Genomic DNA, 16,541 nt, shown 5'->3' with positions numbered 1-16,541 from the left:
TTTCCACTGATCCTATAATAGATGGAAAGAAAAACATTTTTTGCATATTTTTTTCTCCTGCCCAGAAAACTCCTACGTAACCGTCAATGCCCACCTGGTGCAGTAGGCTAAAGAGGACAAGCAGCGCTCTGTGAAGCTGGCTCCACAGAGGCAGGGGCTGGGAGGAAGAGGGTCGGGTGTTAGCGAGGGTTAGGGACAGCCAGGGTCCCCGGAGCGGAAAGCTGTCACTTGGGAAGAACTGGAAATGTGCCAGCATTTCATTTTGAGCCTGGGAACCAGAGGGGACCTTCTCATTGGACTTCTCAGACTCTCTTCTCAGCTTCAGTCCCCCAGACCAAGTGTCTGTCCCCCCCCCCAGGCCAACTTGCCCTCCCTGTGGGTTAGGAACTTGGGGACACAGAGAAAGAAGGATATAGAGTCTCAAAACAAAAACCCCATGCATATAACGCTGGGGTGCAGGAGGGGCCGGGCACGGCTGGATGCGGAAGCAGCCGCTGATGACCCACGGCCTGGGCCCACGTCCCTCCTTGCAAAACGTGAACCTGAGGCAAGAAGTGAAGTTGTGTCACTGAGCTCTGACCCGCTGCTCTGAACTGCTGTCACCGTCACCATGAACACCCAGGCCAGGGGTCGCTGCGGCTTGGAATTGAGGTCTCTCTGTCCCTTCAAGGTGTCTCTCTTTCCCTCTGGTTTTTGGTACCAGGGATGGAAACCAGGGGTGCTTAACCCCTGAGCCCCATTCCCAGCCCTTTTTATATTTTATTTAGAGACAGGATCTTGCTGAGTTGCTCAGGGCCTCGCTGAGTTGCTGAGGCTGGCCGCTACCTTGCAAGCCTCCTGCCTCAGCCTCCTGAGCTGCTGGGAGGACAGCGTGTGCCACCGTTCCCGGTTCGCTTTTGTTTTAAAGGTCCCTCTGGCTGCTCTGTGGCAGCAGATCTGGTGGGGCTGCTGTCCCTGAATCAGAGTGGCAGCGAGAGCAGGGCCGTCCGCTTCTGGCAGTGTTCTGGAGGCCGACCTGCTGGGTCAGACGGGAGCGTGTGGCCAGAGCCAGAGTCCAGGGTGACACCAAGCAACAGGAACCTTTGGATTCCTGCCCTCAGGTGGCAGTGGGGACTGAGAAGGGGCAGGGGAAGGAGCCTGCTGGTTCGCGCATGCTGAAGGAGGCAGTGAGCCTTCTGAGGCCTCAGCCAGAGAAGGCTGGGCCTCCTGGCCCCAGGAGTGGTGGATGAGTCTGTAAGAACGCGCGTACTCTGTAAGAGAACCTGCTCCCCAGAGGTCCCCAAGTGTGCATGGGAGAAAACAAACTCCGCACACACCCAACCAAGACTGCTGGAGTGTGTATCAGAAAACTAGCACGATATGGGCAAGGCTCACCGGCCTCCCTACGGCCTCCCCACGGCCTCCCCACGGCCTCCCGGAAGGCCTGGGGCTCACTACCCCGGGCACACAGCAAGGGACAGACGGCACCGTTCAGAAAACATCTGTTTATTGGGTTAGCTGTGGCGTACACGGGTTCCTGTAGGAGTCCTAGGCCGATACACGTTCCCCGCTAACAGTATACAGGAGGGATGTGACTTGAGCCGCGGTGACAATGACAAACCAGTTGATTGATGGGAAGGTGACAGCGATCCTAGTAGGTTTATGTTAGCCGTCGGCGAGAGAAAGAAAAGGTAGGGAGAGACGGAAGCCTGCGGGGCCTGGAGGTGGGATGCTGGCCTCTGGGGATCAGAGCATCCGCAGTGGCCCCCAGAACCTTCTAGAAGGTGGCAGGGAGCCGGGACTGGAGGGAGGCGGCCCAGTTACCCGTCCTGTCTGCCCGGGACCTGGGGCCTCATGGGGTGGCCGCCTGCCCCCCGTGACCTGCACATGGTGTGATCTTTGCCTAAACAAAAGATCTTTAGGCCTGAGAGCCAGTCCTGTCACCTCCAAGTCCCTGGGGGAGAGCCCGCTTTGAGGTCAGCACTGGGGGCCGAATGTCCCCAGTGGGGTTTGAACCTGGGCATCCTGCCCTCCTGTCACCTCTTCCAGGCCGAGCCGCGCGGGACCCAGCATCCTTCCAAACCCAGCTTCCTCGACACCACCCGAAGCTCGGAAGGTCACCACAGAGCCGTGGATGTCGCCAGGGGACCTTGATGCCAGGCTGGCTGAGCTTTCCCAAAGACAGAGGGGCAACCCAGCTCTGGAGGGGCCCCCAGATGTGGCTCACATGCCCCGGATTCAGCTACAGATGCCCCCTGTTCCCTTTTCCAGAGTCCACACGATGGTCCCAATTTCACATTGTTATTTTTTCCCTTTGGAATATTAGTGACTCATGAACAAGATCCGCATCTGTGCCTCTCTAAGAACTTACGTGGTAATGAATCCAGGCATGGGGGAGAGTCCTGGGTCAGCCCGGGGCCCTGATAGTTCATCTGGGAAACGGCATTGCTGTCGCCTGCTTCCGGGGGATGCTGTGCTGTGGGACTTTGAGCCCCAGAGGAGAATCAGAGCTGGGGGCCGGGGGTGTCTAGCACTTTGCAGGCGAATTTTCTGCAGAAAGTTCCAGACACACGGCTGCTCTGCTTGACCTTTCTCTCCGTGCTTTACAAAAATATCATTATAATAAATTTTCTTTTTCTTTTTTCTCCTGGAAAGGTCAGCTGGGGCGCCGAAGCCACCGTCTCTGGAGACCTGGGCCTGGTCAGCTCTTGGGCTTCTGCTTGTCCTGCACTGAGGAGGTGCCCGGGCGCTCAACAAAAGCCTGCAGCTTCAGGGCACAGAGTGACATTGGTGGCCAGAGTGGGGTGGCCAGCTCTTGGATGTGCCGTGTGTGAGTGGGAGGGAGGGAGAGGGACTCCCCTCTCCAGGGACCCAGAATGAGCCCCGAGGAGTACGGGGCATGCGCGCTGCTGGCCGATCCCCAGCCTCCAGGTGGGGGGCCTGGCAGGAGGAGCAGCCCCTCCCCCAGGACCCGGGGTGGCGACTTCAGTGGGGGCCAGGGGGCACCCCGACTTCCCCCTGCCACCCAGCAGGCGGCCCAGCAGCAGGGTTCCCACCCAGGGTTCTGGGAGACTTTTGAGGTAACATCAAGTCCCACATCAAAGGTGAAGAAATTCCCCAGGTGGTGGTGACCCCCGTTATTGCCACACGCAGCGAGGCCAGAGGGCAGGGCCAGGGCTGGGGGTGGCACCTGAGAGGCACAGGTCAGGCTGAGGCCGCGTCGGGCTGGGAAGGGCTGGCTGACACGGTCCAGTCCTGCTGTGGCCTGGGCAGGGGCGCGGGGACATCTCCAGGCCTGGCTCTCCGCTGCCCTGGCGGGGACGTCAGGTCGGCCAACTGCATTGCAATTCCTTCTCTGGCCACCAGGGGGCGCCGTGGAGCCAGCCTGCGATTCCCAGGGTGGCTGCTCTTGGCCGGGGGCAGGAAGGGCCAGGCCCTGGGGACCCCAGGCCGCCTTCCACTTTCCCTGAGGGACAGGAGGGACTCTGGGCCTTTACTGGGAGCAGGAGAATCACCCCATTTCCTTCCAGCTGCTCGTTCCCACTCACCCACCCATCCCAATAGGCTCTGCTCTAGAATGGACATTGCCTATCAGATGCTTCATGTTCCGCCACATCCGTGTCCCCAGAAGGGGGCACCTCTTTTGAACACCTACAGCACTCAGTGGTGACCAGGCCTCCCCAGGCCTTGGACGGTAAGGGAGCTGCCAGCTCATGGGTGGCTGCCTGTTTGGAGGAAGTGCCAGGCATTTTCTGAGCCTTGGAAGGCCACATGAGTCTGCCGCAGCAGCTGGCCTGGGGGTGACACAGGTCACCTCCTTACACACCAGAGAAAGGCCACAGAGTCATGGCTCGTCAGAGAGGGGCACTGCGTGGAGCTTGAGCGGGGGGCCAGGATGGGAGACTTCTCCAATTATTGCAGGCTGGCTTCCTGGGAACACAGGGATTCCCGGGGACCTGGGAGAGGCGGGCAGAGTCCCTGCTTATTATTTTATATATATATTTTTTGGTCCTGGGGATTGAACCCAGGGGTGCTTAACCCCTGAGCCACCTCCCCAGCCCTTTTTATATTTTATTGAGAGACAGGGTCTCACTGAGTTGCTCAGGGCCTAGCTAGATTGCTGAGGCTGGCCTCCAATTTACGATCCTCCTCCCTCAGCCTCCTGAGCCACTGGGATGACAGGCGTCCCGTCCTGCTTATTTTAAAAGGACACTTTAGCAGAGTCCCTCCGTGGGAATTGCCTGTCACCCTTCTCTCTTGTTCCTTCTTGTTATTATTATTTTTTTGCATAGTGTCTACCTTATAGGGTAGATCCAGTGCTTTATAACTTTATATATGACAAAAATTTATTTTTTTAAGTAAATTGCACTAGGATCCCTCCAGTGTGTAATTGGTTTTTTTGTTTTTTTTTTTTGTTTGTTTTTGTTTTTTGTTTTTTTTGCAAGCCATATATGAAGTAGCCAGCTCTGTTCTCCCTCTGCCCGCTTCCCCCAGAGCATGGGCCAGTCGCTCAGCCAGTGTATTCAGGGCGGGGACCCTTGGGGGCCCCCTTTGGGGACCGCCACAGTTATCCTTTGGGAGATCCACATGTTTATTTCACGGAAGACGGAGTTGGTCACTTCCGGAAGCTCCTTGTGGAGAACGTGGTAGGCACCTTCATAAATCTGCGATTGGGAGAGACGCAGGGAGTCAGGGCTGTACCGTCAGAAGGGACAGGGACAGGGGACGGGGGGGGTGCAGTGTCGCTAGGACTCACTCCCTGTGCCAGGAGCATCTGGCTCTCACTCCCCACCCCCAGTTTTTTTTTGCAGGGGGAGAACAGGAGGACTGGATCCTGCTGAGCTGTGGAGGCTGGCCTCCAACTTGTGATACTCCTGCCTCAGCCTCCTGAGTACCTGGGATTACAGATGGAGACCACTGTCCCCGGTGGGGGCCAACACCTGATCAAGTTAATGACAGTTTCTCAGCATGCTCTAGCGTCCCTTCTTTCCACGTCACCTCTCTCTCCCCGCTGGGTCATGTCGGTGTCTACTGAGTTCCACTCTGTGTCCGAGTCTTCACCTTCCCTGGGGCCTTCGGTGCCTCCCACCTTGCATTCCCCATAGCCCACAAGCTGCTCTTGGGGGGTCTCCAGGGACCCCAGATGCCAGGCTTGCTTGGTGCTGACTCTGGGCTCCCTCCACAAGCTGACTGCTGCTTACTTCCCCCAAAACCTTCGACTTCCCCTCCCAGTTTTCTTTCTGCTTCGCCAGTGACTTGTCACAGGCTGGCCTGGCTGAGGGACCTGGCGTGACCCTCTCCTCCCTAGCAGCCTTACTATCCTTTGGCTTTAAAAACTTTAACCCTGGTCAGGCCTGGTGGTGCACGCCTGTCATCCCAGCGACTCGGGAGGCTGAGGCAGGAGGATCGCAAGTTGGAGGCCAGCCTCAGCAACTCAGCGAGACCCTGTCTCTAAATAAAATATAAAAAGGGCTGGGGAGGTGGCTCAGGGGTTAAGCACCCTGGGTTCATCCCTAGGACCAAAAAATAAGAAAATAAAGTTTGCAAGGACGTTGAGTCTTCGTCAGTGCAGAACCAGGCACAGCGGTGTGGAATCCAAGGTTCTGGGTTCGAATCCCCACTCTGTCCCTGGGCGTGGGGTTTGAAGCGAGTTATCTTAGTTCTTTATAATCACGTGGAAAACCAGCTTTGGATTCAGGCCAGGCCACAGCACAGCCTGGGGAAGGCCACCACACCATCCCTGGAGCTGGGATCTGCCCCACAGTTTCTGGGTCGCCTGTCACGGGTGCTCAGCGGGGGCTCTGCCCCTCATCTGGGGACTTCTTCCCAGTTCAATCAGACATAAAAGAAGCACATCTGTGTCAAGCCAGGCTGCCTCTTGGGTCTCACAGGCCACCTGACGGAGCCTCAGGACATGTGCCTGGGAGGTCCCCCTCCACAGCAGGGCCAGTTCTGCAGATCTCCTCCAAGGGCAGACTGCCAAGTGCCACCAGCACCTCTGTGACCTGTGTCCCCAGCTGCTACTGGGCCTGGCTGGGGGACCGTACATGTCACTGGGGTTTGGAAGGACATTCTCTCAGGAGATTTTATTTGTTCAACAAAACAGGGACAGGTTTTGGGTTTTGAGGGTACTGGCCCCGGGGCCCAGGTCCTCACCTGTAGGCCCAGCTGGTCCTCAGATGGCTGGGGTGACCCTCCGGGAGGCCCGGCCCGCCCGCGCCCGCCCCGGGAGCGGCCAGTGCTCACCTTGAGGGTCTTGTCCTGGCTCTTGGCCGACTCCATGAGCAGGTAGGCCCCCTTGCTGTCACACAGGCGGTCGGCGGAGCCCTGCAGCAGCAAGAAGGGCAGGGTCAGCCTGGGCAGCGCCCGCTCCACCCGCGACACGGCGTTGAGCAGCTGGATCCCGAAGCACACTTTCAGCCCCGCGCGGCAGATGAGGGGGTCTGAGTTGTACAGCTCCACCTGCAGCGGGGACAGAAGGACATAACACACAATAAACGAAAAGAAAAGCGTACGTCCCGTCGGCGCATGCGCGCGGCTTCCTTGGCTAGCCCTGATCTTTTTTTTTTTAGTTCCAGGGACTGAACCCAGGGGTGCTTAACCACTGAGCCACCTCCCCAGCCCTTTTTATATTTTATTTAGAGACAGGGCCTCAATAAGCAGCCGAGGCTGGCCTCCACCTTGCAATCTTCCTTCCTCAGCCTCCCAAGACACTGGGATGACAGGATCTACTTCTTAGTAGATTTTTTTTCTTCTGTTTGGATCTAAAGAATGGATTGCGTTCAAGTCAGTCGGGTCTGGGGTCTGGTTTCCCAGGGATCACAGCATTTTCTCCTTCGATAAACCCGATCAGAAATATTTTGAATGCTTCTCCTCTTAGACTTGAACATTTCCCATAGAGCCAGCCCCGTGGTATCCATGGCGGATTGGTTTCAGGACCTTTGAGGGCGCCCAAGTCCCTTATGTACCATGACATATGTGGTACTTGCATAAAACCCACACACATCATCACTTTATTTATTTTAAAATTTAATTTATTTATTGTTTGGTCCCAGGGATTGAACCCAGGGGTGCTTCACCCCTGAGCCACATCCCCAGCCCTTTTTATATTTTATTTAGAGACAGGGCCTCGCTGAGTTGCTGAGGCTGGCCTCCAACTTGCCATCCTCCTGCCTCAGCACATCATCGCCCCAATATGTGGCCTGAGGTGGGACATCTGCCCTGCAGAATCTGGGTGAGAAGGTTCTAGAAGTGTCTCAGGCCCTCTGGGTTGGTGTGAGGCCATGACGCCCCTTGGCTTACTTTCCTCATTCTCGCCGAGGGCTTGTGGGCAGGCTGGAGATCTGCCCTGCGGGAGGACGGGGTGAGGGCAGAGGGCTGCCCCAGGAGACTCTCCAAGGATGACACCCCTGCAGGACCTGGGTCAGAATCCCAGAGCCAGGCCAAGAGGGCACACAGGCTGTGCTGAGGTCACCCCTGCCAGCCTGGACTCCGTCCCCTGCCAGAGACTGAGCATCACAAAGCAGACCATTTGTGAAAAGCCACACGAGGCAGATTAGCCACTTCCTGCAGCTGAGCTGGTGTGAATCCCACAAGGCCAGGCCATCTGTTTGGTGGGCCAAGGGACTGGCGGGCAGTGTAGGGGGAGCCGGCCAGGGACCCAGGCTGCAGGGGTGCTCCTTCAGGGTCTGCGAGGAGCCCCCGGCTCAGGATGGCCCAAGTCCTGAAACCAAGAGCAGGGCCACGTGCCAGAGTCCACCCTGTGGCCAGCATGGGCCAGGCCGTCCCCTGGGTCTCCTTGAGTAAGAAAATAAGAACAGCTTAGAAAAAAAGGACAGTTGACATCTGAGCTCTTGCTAAATGCTCAGCCCCAGCACTTATATGTACAATGCCTAATACCTAATTTAACTCCAAAACTACCTTGATTGATGCATGGCTATTATTATTATTGTTATTATTGGTACTAGGGATTGAACCCAGGGGCACTTAACCACTAAGCCACATCTTCAGCTCTTTTTCATATTTAATTTGGAGGCAGGGTCTTGTTGAGTTGATTTGGGCCTTGCTAAGTGGCTGAGGCTGGCCTCCAACTTTCAATCCTCCTACCTCAGCCTCCTGAGCCCCTTGGATGACAGGTGTGCGCCAGTGTGCCCGGCTTATTATTCATCTTTTACATCTAAGGAAACTAAGTGAGACGTTTAATAACCTGCCTGTTATTACCAGGTTACCCCAATCCCTGTTTCTCCTGTAGAACCCTTGCTATTCAGTCAAGTAGACAACTCCCCCAACTAAAGACTACATTTCCCAGCATCCCTTGCAGCTGGGCGTGGTCTCATGATCACGCTCCAACCAATAGAAGGAGAGCAGAAGGACCGCTGCACCCTTTGGGTCCAAAACTTGTCCTTCTTGTAGCCCCTTTAGGGAGGCAGTTGGGCCACGTGGACCCAGGGGACACTCCTGGGTCTTCTGAGCTACAGGGGGGTATCCTGACCTCAGAAGTCACCTGCTAGAGAACTAAGCCCGCTCCGATTCAAGGCACTGTCCTTAGGGCTCTCAGGCCCAGCAGGCTGGCCAAGGCCCTGGCCAGGCCCAGTAGGGGCTGTGAGTCTGGCCGTAGGTCGGGTGTCCAGTGACCATTTCCTGAAACTGGCCTGACGCTTTGCCTGCTTGGAACAGCCCTGCGCCCCGCGCCTCCTGGGGAGGCCGCGCCAGGGTGTAATGACTCCGACGGTCCCAGTGGCTTCCTGCTCGCGGCTTCCTTTTGCACGTCATGTGAACCCTGTTTACACAATGGCCTATTCTGGGCCTTGGGGAAGAAGCTGCCAGATGTGTGGGGGAAAGGGCAGCTCGGATGGGAACCACAGACAGGGAAGGAGGAGAAAGGCCAGGCCGCCTGGGGAAACCGAGGCACGGAGGGCCCACGCCCTCCCCGGTGCTGGCCACGCCAGCCCAATCCCAACAGCCTTTGAGAACTAACAGCCAAGTCCAGAAAAGTCTTAGAAATCCATTCTCTGTTAAGACTCAGGAAAGAGGTGGCCAGGCCTCTCCCTCCCAGACCAGGCCCACTGGTCAACAGAAGAAGCCGTTCAAAACCAAAGACCAAAATGTCAGCCTCCAAAGAGGATTCACGGTCTAATCCCTTGACTTCTTTTTCTGAGAATAGAACCCAGGGCCTCATGCATCCTAGGCAAGTGCTGTACCATGGAGCCACATCCCCAGCCTTTTTATATTTTTTAAAGACAGGGTCTCACTAAATTGGTTAAGGCCTCATTAAGTTGCTGAGGCTGGCCTCAAACTTGAGATCCTCCTGCCTCAGCCTCCTGCTTTGCTGGGATTAGTCTACCCCAATGCATCTGCTACTTCTTTCTTGGTGTTTGCGTGTTACAGACTGGCTTCTGGTGTTTTCAGGTGGCCTCTTTGCTGGGCCCTTCCTCTTGTTGCCAGAGACCCCTCATTCCCTTGTCCAGGCCAAGTTCAGCACTTCTACTGATACGTGCCTAGAGCCCTGGCCCAAGCTAGTGTTTCTCTCCCCGAGTTTCTGTGTTTTTGCTGACACGTCTTTGAACGGCTGTGATAACCGCACTGTTCACCTTTCAGTACCCACGCCATGCCAGGTGGCTCTGCAGAAAACCCTGGGGAACCTGAGACTCAGCAAGACCAGAGCCGGGCGTGGTGGCGCACACCTGTCATCCCAGAGGCTCGGGAGGCCGAGGCAGGAGGATCACAAGGTGGACGCCAGCCCCAACAAAAGCAAGGCCATGAGCAACTCAGTGAGACCCTGTCTCTAAATAAAATAGAAAAAGGGCTGGGGAGGTGGCTCAGTGGTCAAGTGCCCCTGAGTTCAATCTCTGGTCCCCCCAATCAAAATTAAAAAAAAAAAAAAACAAAACACCAAGACCAGAAAAGTGCAGTTTCCAAGGTCATATGAGGCACAGAGAGCAGAGCGGGGTCTTTTTTGCTAGCAGACCTGTTCTCTCCCCACCAGGCCCACGGCTCTGTGTCCCTCTGAGCCACAGCTGTCAATGGACTTGGCCGGCAGGGACAACAGGGCCCTCACCAGGCGTTGCCAGCCTCCGAGAGTTTGCTGACGGGGTGCACCACCCACAGGGTGGCAGAGGCGAGATAAGACCTGCTCTGACTCTGCAGTTCCGGGGACCAAAGCAAAAGCCCTGTTTAGCGGGAGGCCCGGATCCCGGTGGGCGACATCCCGCCATCCCCGGGTCCAGCAGCATTGGTGGAAATTCCTGAATCAGACCGAGAACCCTGTGGAAACCAGAATGTCACCTCCCTCTCTCCTCCTGGATGCCACAGTGTCGTCTGGGGTGTCGGTTCATCAGGCCGGGCTGCCGTTTCTGAGCAGCGTGTGCACTCACGAGCATGCTCTCCTCAAATGACTTTGCAATACTCAAGCTGGAACTCTGGGACATCCTGAGATCTGTTTTTATGAGTGGCAGGTTGGGGGTGGATGGGCAGATGGCCACCCTGGGCAAATGGGGACAGGCTGTTTGCATCGACCCACCACAGGTACTGGGGATTCCTTCTGGAAGGCGAAGGAGTCTTCAGAAGCAGAAAGAAATAAAATAAAATCAACCTTCCTTGCTCTCAGGGATGCAGGGCCAGGACAGCCATGGTTCCCGGGTGGCCACCAGGGAAGGGAAAGGAAGCCACCACCTTCTTCACTTTTTGGCAGGCCCAGGGTTTAGGTACTACACATTCACAATGCTGGAAGAAAGAAGCTTCAATGCTTCACCGAGTGCGGTAGCACACACCTGTCATCCCAGCGGCTGAGGAGGCTGAGACAGGAGGATCAAAAGTTGGAGGCCAGCCTCAGCAACTTTGTAAGACCCCAAGCAACTCAGTGAGACCCTGTCTCTAAACAAAATATAAAAAATGCTGGGGAGGTGGCTCAGTGGGTAAGAAAGAAAAGAAAGAATGAATGTCTGATAACCTGATTATGTATACAATGTATCAAACATCACAAGGTACCCCATAGACATGAACAATTTTGGGGGTCCTGGGGATTGAACCCAGAAGTACTTTATGACTGAATGACTGAGCTACATCCCCAGCCTTTTTCTTTCTTTCTTTCTTTCTTTTTTTTTTTTGAAATAGGATCTTACTAAATTGTTGAGGCCAGCCTCCAATTTGTGATCCTCCTATCTCAGCCTCCTAAGTCACTGGGATTACAGGTGTGAGCCATCACACCTGGCTATCTGTTATGCTTTTATCTATTAAAAACTAAAAATGTTGACTTGTTTATTATTAAATTTAGCTTATTTATTAACTTATTTATGCTTTTAAAAATAAATTTTTAAACAGATAAAGACATTTAAAAAATTGTTAAAAAATACCTTTGAGGGCTGGGCTGGGGCTCCGTGGTTGGAATGCTTGCCTAGCATGTGTTGGATTCCCGGCCATGTCAAAAAAAAATTTTTTTTTTAAAACAAAACTTTTCCTTTGCCTTAAACTGTGGTCCTCTTTATCACTTTGTAACTGAGGGACAGTTTGTCTGCTGTATGACTAAGACTCATTCTTTTCAGAAGCAACGTTTGTGCTTTAGACAGAGGGCGCGGACAGAAAGAGAAGACAGGAGGAAGAAAGAATGGCGGCATCTTGTGGGATCGTTTCCATGACTGTGGGCACACAGAGGCAGAATCACGCAGCCTTAAGTCTTGAGATCAAGTCTTGACGTGTGTTCCCAGCATCCCCTGGGCTCCCCTATGGGCCACACTCAGCCTTGCGCATGGTCCAAGGACACGCAAGGGGGCGTGGCAGGAGGGTAAGGAGGGATGGGTACTCTGCCTACGTAGGACAGCAGTCTGGCCTCGTGCGTGTCCCTTCCTGTCTCCTTCCCCTTCTAAGTGTTCAGGAGTATTGCAAGGTCATGGTGCCTGCTACTTTTATTTTTAATTCAATCTAAAAAAAAAAATTTATTTATTTTTGGTAACCGGGATTGAACCCAGGGGTGCTTTACCACTGAGTGACATCTCCAGCCTTTTTAAAAGTTATTTTTAAAACATTTTGAGACAGGGTCTCACTGAGCTTAGAACCTCACTGATTTGCTGAGGCTGGCCTTGAACTTGTGATCCTCCTGCCTCAGCCTCCCAAATTGCTTGGATTACAGGCATGTGCCACCGTGCCCAGCTTCAAAGGACATTCTTGAGAGAGTGAAAAGGCAGCCCATGGGAATGGTGGAAAAATATTTGTAAGTCTCATTTGTATTTGGGGTATGTATCCCGACAAGGGGATAAGATCCATAATATATAAAGAGCTCCAACAATTCAACAAGAAGAACCAAATTGTTTAGGTGGTGGGCAAAGGATTTCTCTAAGAAGACATGCAGGCTGGGGGTGGTGGGGTAGCTCAGTGGTAGAGCGCTTGCCTAGTATGCACGAGGCCCAGGGTTCTGACCTCAACAAGGTAAACACAAAACACAAATAAAAAACAAAAAAAGAGAACATTACGAGGCATTGATACAGCAACCATTCTCAAAGGAATGAGAAGCAGGGTCTCAAAGAGATATTTGCACATCCATGTTCAGAGCATCGATCTAAGATGTGCTCCTGGGAAACCTTTGACCTATGTTCCCAGCATCCCCTGGGCTACCCCATGGACCAGACTGTGCCATGCGCATGCTTCAAGGACATGCAAGGGAACCTGGCAGAGAAGCACAGAGAGGTGGGGCTTCCCTGACAATCTTCCCATAACCAGCAGCTTTTCCATCATCAATAAAGACTTCAATCTCAGCTGGGTGTGGTCGTGCATGCCTGTAATCTCAGGAGGAGGGAGGCTGAGGCAGGAGGATGGCAAGTTGGAGGCCAGTCTCCACCACTTAGCAAGGCCCTGAGCAACTCAGCAAGACCCTGTCTCTAAATAAAATATAAAAAGGGCTGGGGACGTGGCTCAGTGGTGGAGCACCCCTGGGTTCAATCCTGGTGCCAAAAAAAAAAAAAAAAAAAAAGACTAATCTCTAGGACCTGCCTCCTGTGTGTTCAGAGATGCTTCTCTGCCTCAGTGACAGTGACAGAGGGGTCTGGGGACAGGGCCAGAGCAGAAGCATTCATGGGGCTGGTACACGGTACAGAAGTGACGCAGCTTGACACACCTGCTTCCCTGTGGCCACCTGCATACCAGTGACTGTCCCATCCCCCTTTTTTAAGGGCAGGGTAAATCTCAGGCTGCCTCAAATAGACAAAATTCAGCAGGCGACCTCAGATATTAATAACGGAGTGTCACCAGATGAAATCTGCTCTGCAGACTGAGCTGATTGGAAAGTTAATAACCTGAGCTCGGAGGGGACTCGTGTGGGAGGCTGTGTCCTGGGGACAGAGTGGGAGGCTGAGGCCTATCTTTAGCTGAAGCTGCAATTAGTTGAAGGCCAGGATTTCCAAGACCCAGCAGGGGTCTTGCGAGGTCTTCCTGGCAGCCCGTGCTGGGGACGGGCAGGGGACATGGAGACCAGGGGCTTAATCCTCGATTCTGGAAGCTTCTGCAACACCGGTGGGGGGAGAGCAGGCCCCACCATACGCAGGAAGGGAAGCTGAGCGGCCCCCCCCTTTGGCTCCCAGGCATCCAGAACTTACCATCTGGTCTGCCTGCGCGATTGTACACTAGACAGAACGCTCGGCCGGGGCATCTCTGGGTGTTTACAGAGAACAGAGATTTGGTTCTAGGGGACAAATTGCCTCCATCTGTAAACGGTCAATGTTCCCAGGGTGAGGTGTGCTTGGAATCGGGGTCTCTTTCTTCCTGGTTCTACCCGGGGCCAGGGAAGGGCTTGGAAAGAAATCAGTGCATTCCTTTGGAAGGTACGAGGACTCCTGGCCTGCCTCTCCCAGCATCCTTGGCTGGAGAACCATCTAGAATGTCATTCAAGGCTTTTCAGAGTGGGCGGGCGTTCATTACAGTGTGAAAACCCCATTGTTGTCAGTGGAATGATTAATATGTCAGGAGTCTTAGTTTAAGAATTTTTTTTTTTTTTTCAATTTTTTGCACCAGGGGTTGAACCCAGGGGTGCTTAACCACTAAGCCACATCCCCAGCCCTTTTTATATTTCATTTAGAGACAGGGTCTCGCTGACTTATTTAGGGCCTTGCTAAGTGGCTGAGGCTGGCCTCCAACTTGTGATCCTCCTTTCTCAGCCTCCCAAGCCACCGGGAGTCAGTAGTCTTCATTTTTGATGAGGGACTCTACAATAAATGCCTGAGCAGTAACATCTTTGTTTCTAGGGTGTTACTGCCAAGAGCACTGGGCTCAGAGTAGACAGACCCAGGCTCACATCCTTACTTAGTTGCTGTGTGTTCTTGGGAAGGTGACTTGCCCTCTCTGGGCCCCAACTTCCACACCTGCAAGTGAGAATAAGAAGACTGACTCCTTCGGGTTCTGGTGAGAGCAGAAAGGCTATAGTATCTTGCACGGAAGAAGAAGGATGCCATCAGTTGTTCGCCGAGTGGTGTCGGGACAATTAGAAGGTTCCTTTTCCCCTGCCTTTCTGCCAGGGAAGCTTCACACAGGTGCAGGGAGAATGTGGCTCTGTGGGGACAGCAGCTGCGAAATGATGCTACGTTGCTGCAGCAAAGCCCAGACACACACCTCGCTGCTGACCCTGCAGCCACAGAGCCACCCTGTCCCCAGGGACGGACCTGCGGGCCCCACCCCTCCCAGACAGGGCGCCCTCCTCCCCGGCTGCCGGCCCTTCCTCCAGCGGGGTGGGCAACCTTCTTCGCGTTTTTGAGGTTCTCATAGCCGCGGGGCTCCATGGGAAATATCTGAGCTAAAGACGCGCCTTTAAGACACCCTGATGAGAGATCCTGCCAGGTGCCTTTGGAACACAGTCACCCCCTTGGCGTTGCTATTTTTAAAGCTCAGCACAGTGTTCAAAGGAAGATTCCAGAGGTGACAGGCGACAGGAGGGGCGGGTTCTCTCTGCAGAGGAATGCAAAGTCTTGCTTTTTATTTTTCCAACTGGAGTCCAGCTTTGAGGCTGACCTCCCTTCCTCCTCTCTTCCCAGAAAGGCCATTTCTTAGGGTTTCTGAGAATCAGCCAGAGCCCCCCAGGATGAGGGTCCCCAACAGGAGGTGGCCGGCGGGGAAGGAGCGAGGGGCGGATTGTCTGTTCTAAACTCACACTTTTGTCTTTTCATGAGACTTTTGATGATTCTCCTTTTTTTAAAAATATTTTTATTTTTTTCAAAGATGAGATTAAAGCTCTCAAATTAGCCATTTTTCTGCAGAGAGAGAAAGAAGTTGCAAATGTCTTTCGCACTTGTAGGTGGGAAGATCAACCAGGAGGTTTGCACCTGAATTTCCTCTTAAAACGTCTCAAAGGGATTTTTGATTCTCTTTAAAAAATAAAACAAGGAAAGAAAGAAAGAAAGAAAAAAAAAAAACCACTATTGATCCAGAAGAGCTGCTGAAAAGATACTTGGGTTTCCAGGAGATGGCACGTCCCAACTGCAGCCATTATTTGACAAGTAGCTGAAAGGCACCTGCCCGCCACAGAGGCCCCCTTGCAAAGTAGATCCCACCCAGAGACCTGCAGCCAAGAGCCGCATGGACCAGTGTCGTAAACCGGAAGAAGAACTTTACGATCAAACACACTCGCTGCAAAGAGGCGTCCACGTGCAGACTTGTCAATCAAAGGAGTTCGGATCTCAGCCCTTGCCCCTGTCCAGCTGTGCTACCTGTGATAGGTGACTTGACCTCTCTGAGCCTCTGTTTTTCTCATCTGGGAAATGGGGTTAAGGTAGCTGTCACTCATGTCAGAATCCAATCAGACTCCACGCCGGGTTTCCACCTTTGTCCATCTTGAAGTTGTGCCTTTTCCGCGGTGAGATCCTGCCTTTCTGAATGAATTTCCTTTTTCCTTTTTCAAATGTTCATTCTGAAAGGTCAGAGGCCACAGACACACTTGCTGGCCCCTGGTAAGGAAAACTGGGCCCAGGATGTGGGTTTGGGTGGCACCAGGTCCTGTGATCGGAAGCCCTCAGGCTCCACACTGGTCCTCCACTTCCTGGAGTCTTAAATAGCTAACCCCCTGGAGGCTGGGAGTCCTGGACCTCTACGGAGAACATCTCCTTCCTAAGTGTCTGGGGTTATTTCCATTTAAATAATTTTTTTGATACCTGGAATTGAACCCAGGCTGCTTAACCACTGAGCCACATCCCCAGCCCTTTTTAGATTTTATTTAGAGACAGGGTCTCACTGAGTCGCTCAGGGCCTTGCTAAGTGGTTGAGGCTGGCCTCCAACTTGTGATCCTCCTGCCTCAGCCTCCCGAGCCGCTGAGATGACAGGTGTGCGTCACTGCACCCAGCTGAATGCTTCACTTCTAAGAGACTCTGAGGGCCAGGCGTTCAGAATCACATGATGAAGCTGTAGTCCCAGAGTCCAGGGAAACTGAGGAAGACCGCTGATATGCTGGAACCCCTCACTCCCTTTCCCAGGACCCTCAGGGAGTGGTGATGGGGTGATTTCCATGCTCCTAAGGCAAGAGGGCACACTGACTTGCCAGAATGATTCTGGCATCTTTCACATGCTCAGGGTTTCTGACTACAAGCTGCAG

The 16,541-nt window shown here is 53.7% G+C and overlaps 1 protein-coding gene across 4 annotated transcripts in view; it reads right to left on the bottom strand.

Annotated features, from left to right (window-relative positions):
* Positions 1–1,469: 1,469 nt before the first annotated feature.
* Positions 1,470–16,541, bottom strand: part of MGLL (monoglyceride lipase) — a 117,680-nt gene continuing 102,608 nt past the window's right edge. For all 4 annotated transcript variants that reach the window (XM_079122141.1, XM_079122140.1, XM_079122143.1 and 1 more), the window contains 2 exons: positions 6,226–6,441; positions 1,470–4,643 (listed from right to left, as the gene is read on the bottom strand). In XM_079122141.1, coding sequence (XP_078978267.1) covers positions 4,503–4,643; positions 6,226–6,441 — 357 coding nt within the window. In that variant the 3' untranslated portion in view covers positions 1,470–4,502. The remainder of the gene's footprint in view (positions 4,644–6,225; positions 6,442–16,541) is intronic.

Source organism: Sciurus vulgaris, assembly GCF_902686455.1.
Source record: "Sciurus vulgaris genome assembly, chromosome: 19".
NCBI lineage: Eukaryota > Metazoa > Chordata > Mammalia > Rodentia > Sciuridae > Sciurus > Sciurus vulgaris.
Note: the sequence above shows the minus strand (reverse complement) of the source record. Positions and strands in the feature narration are given on the sequence as shown.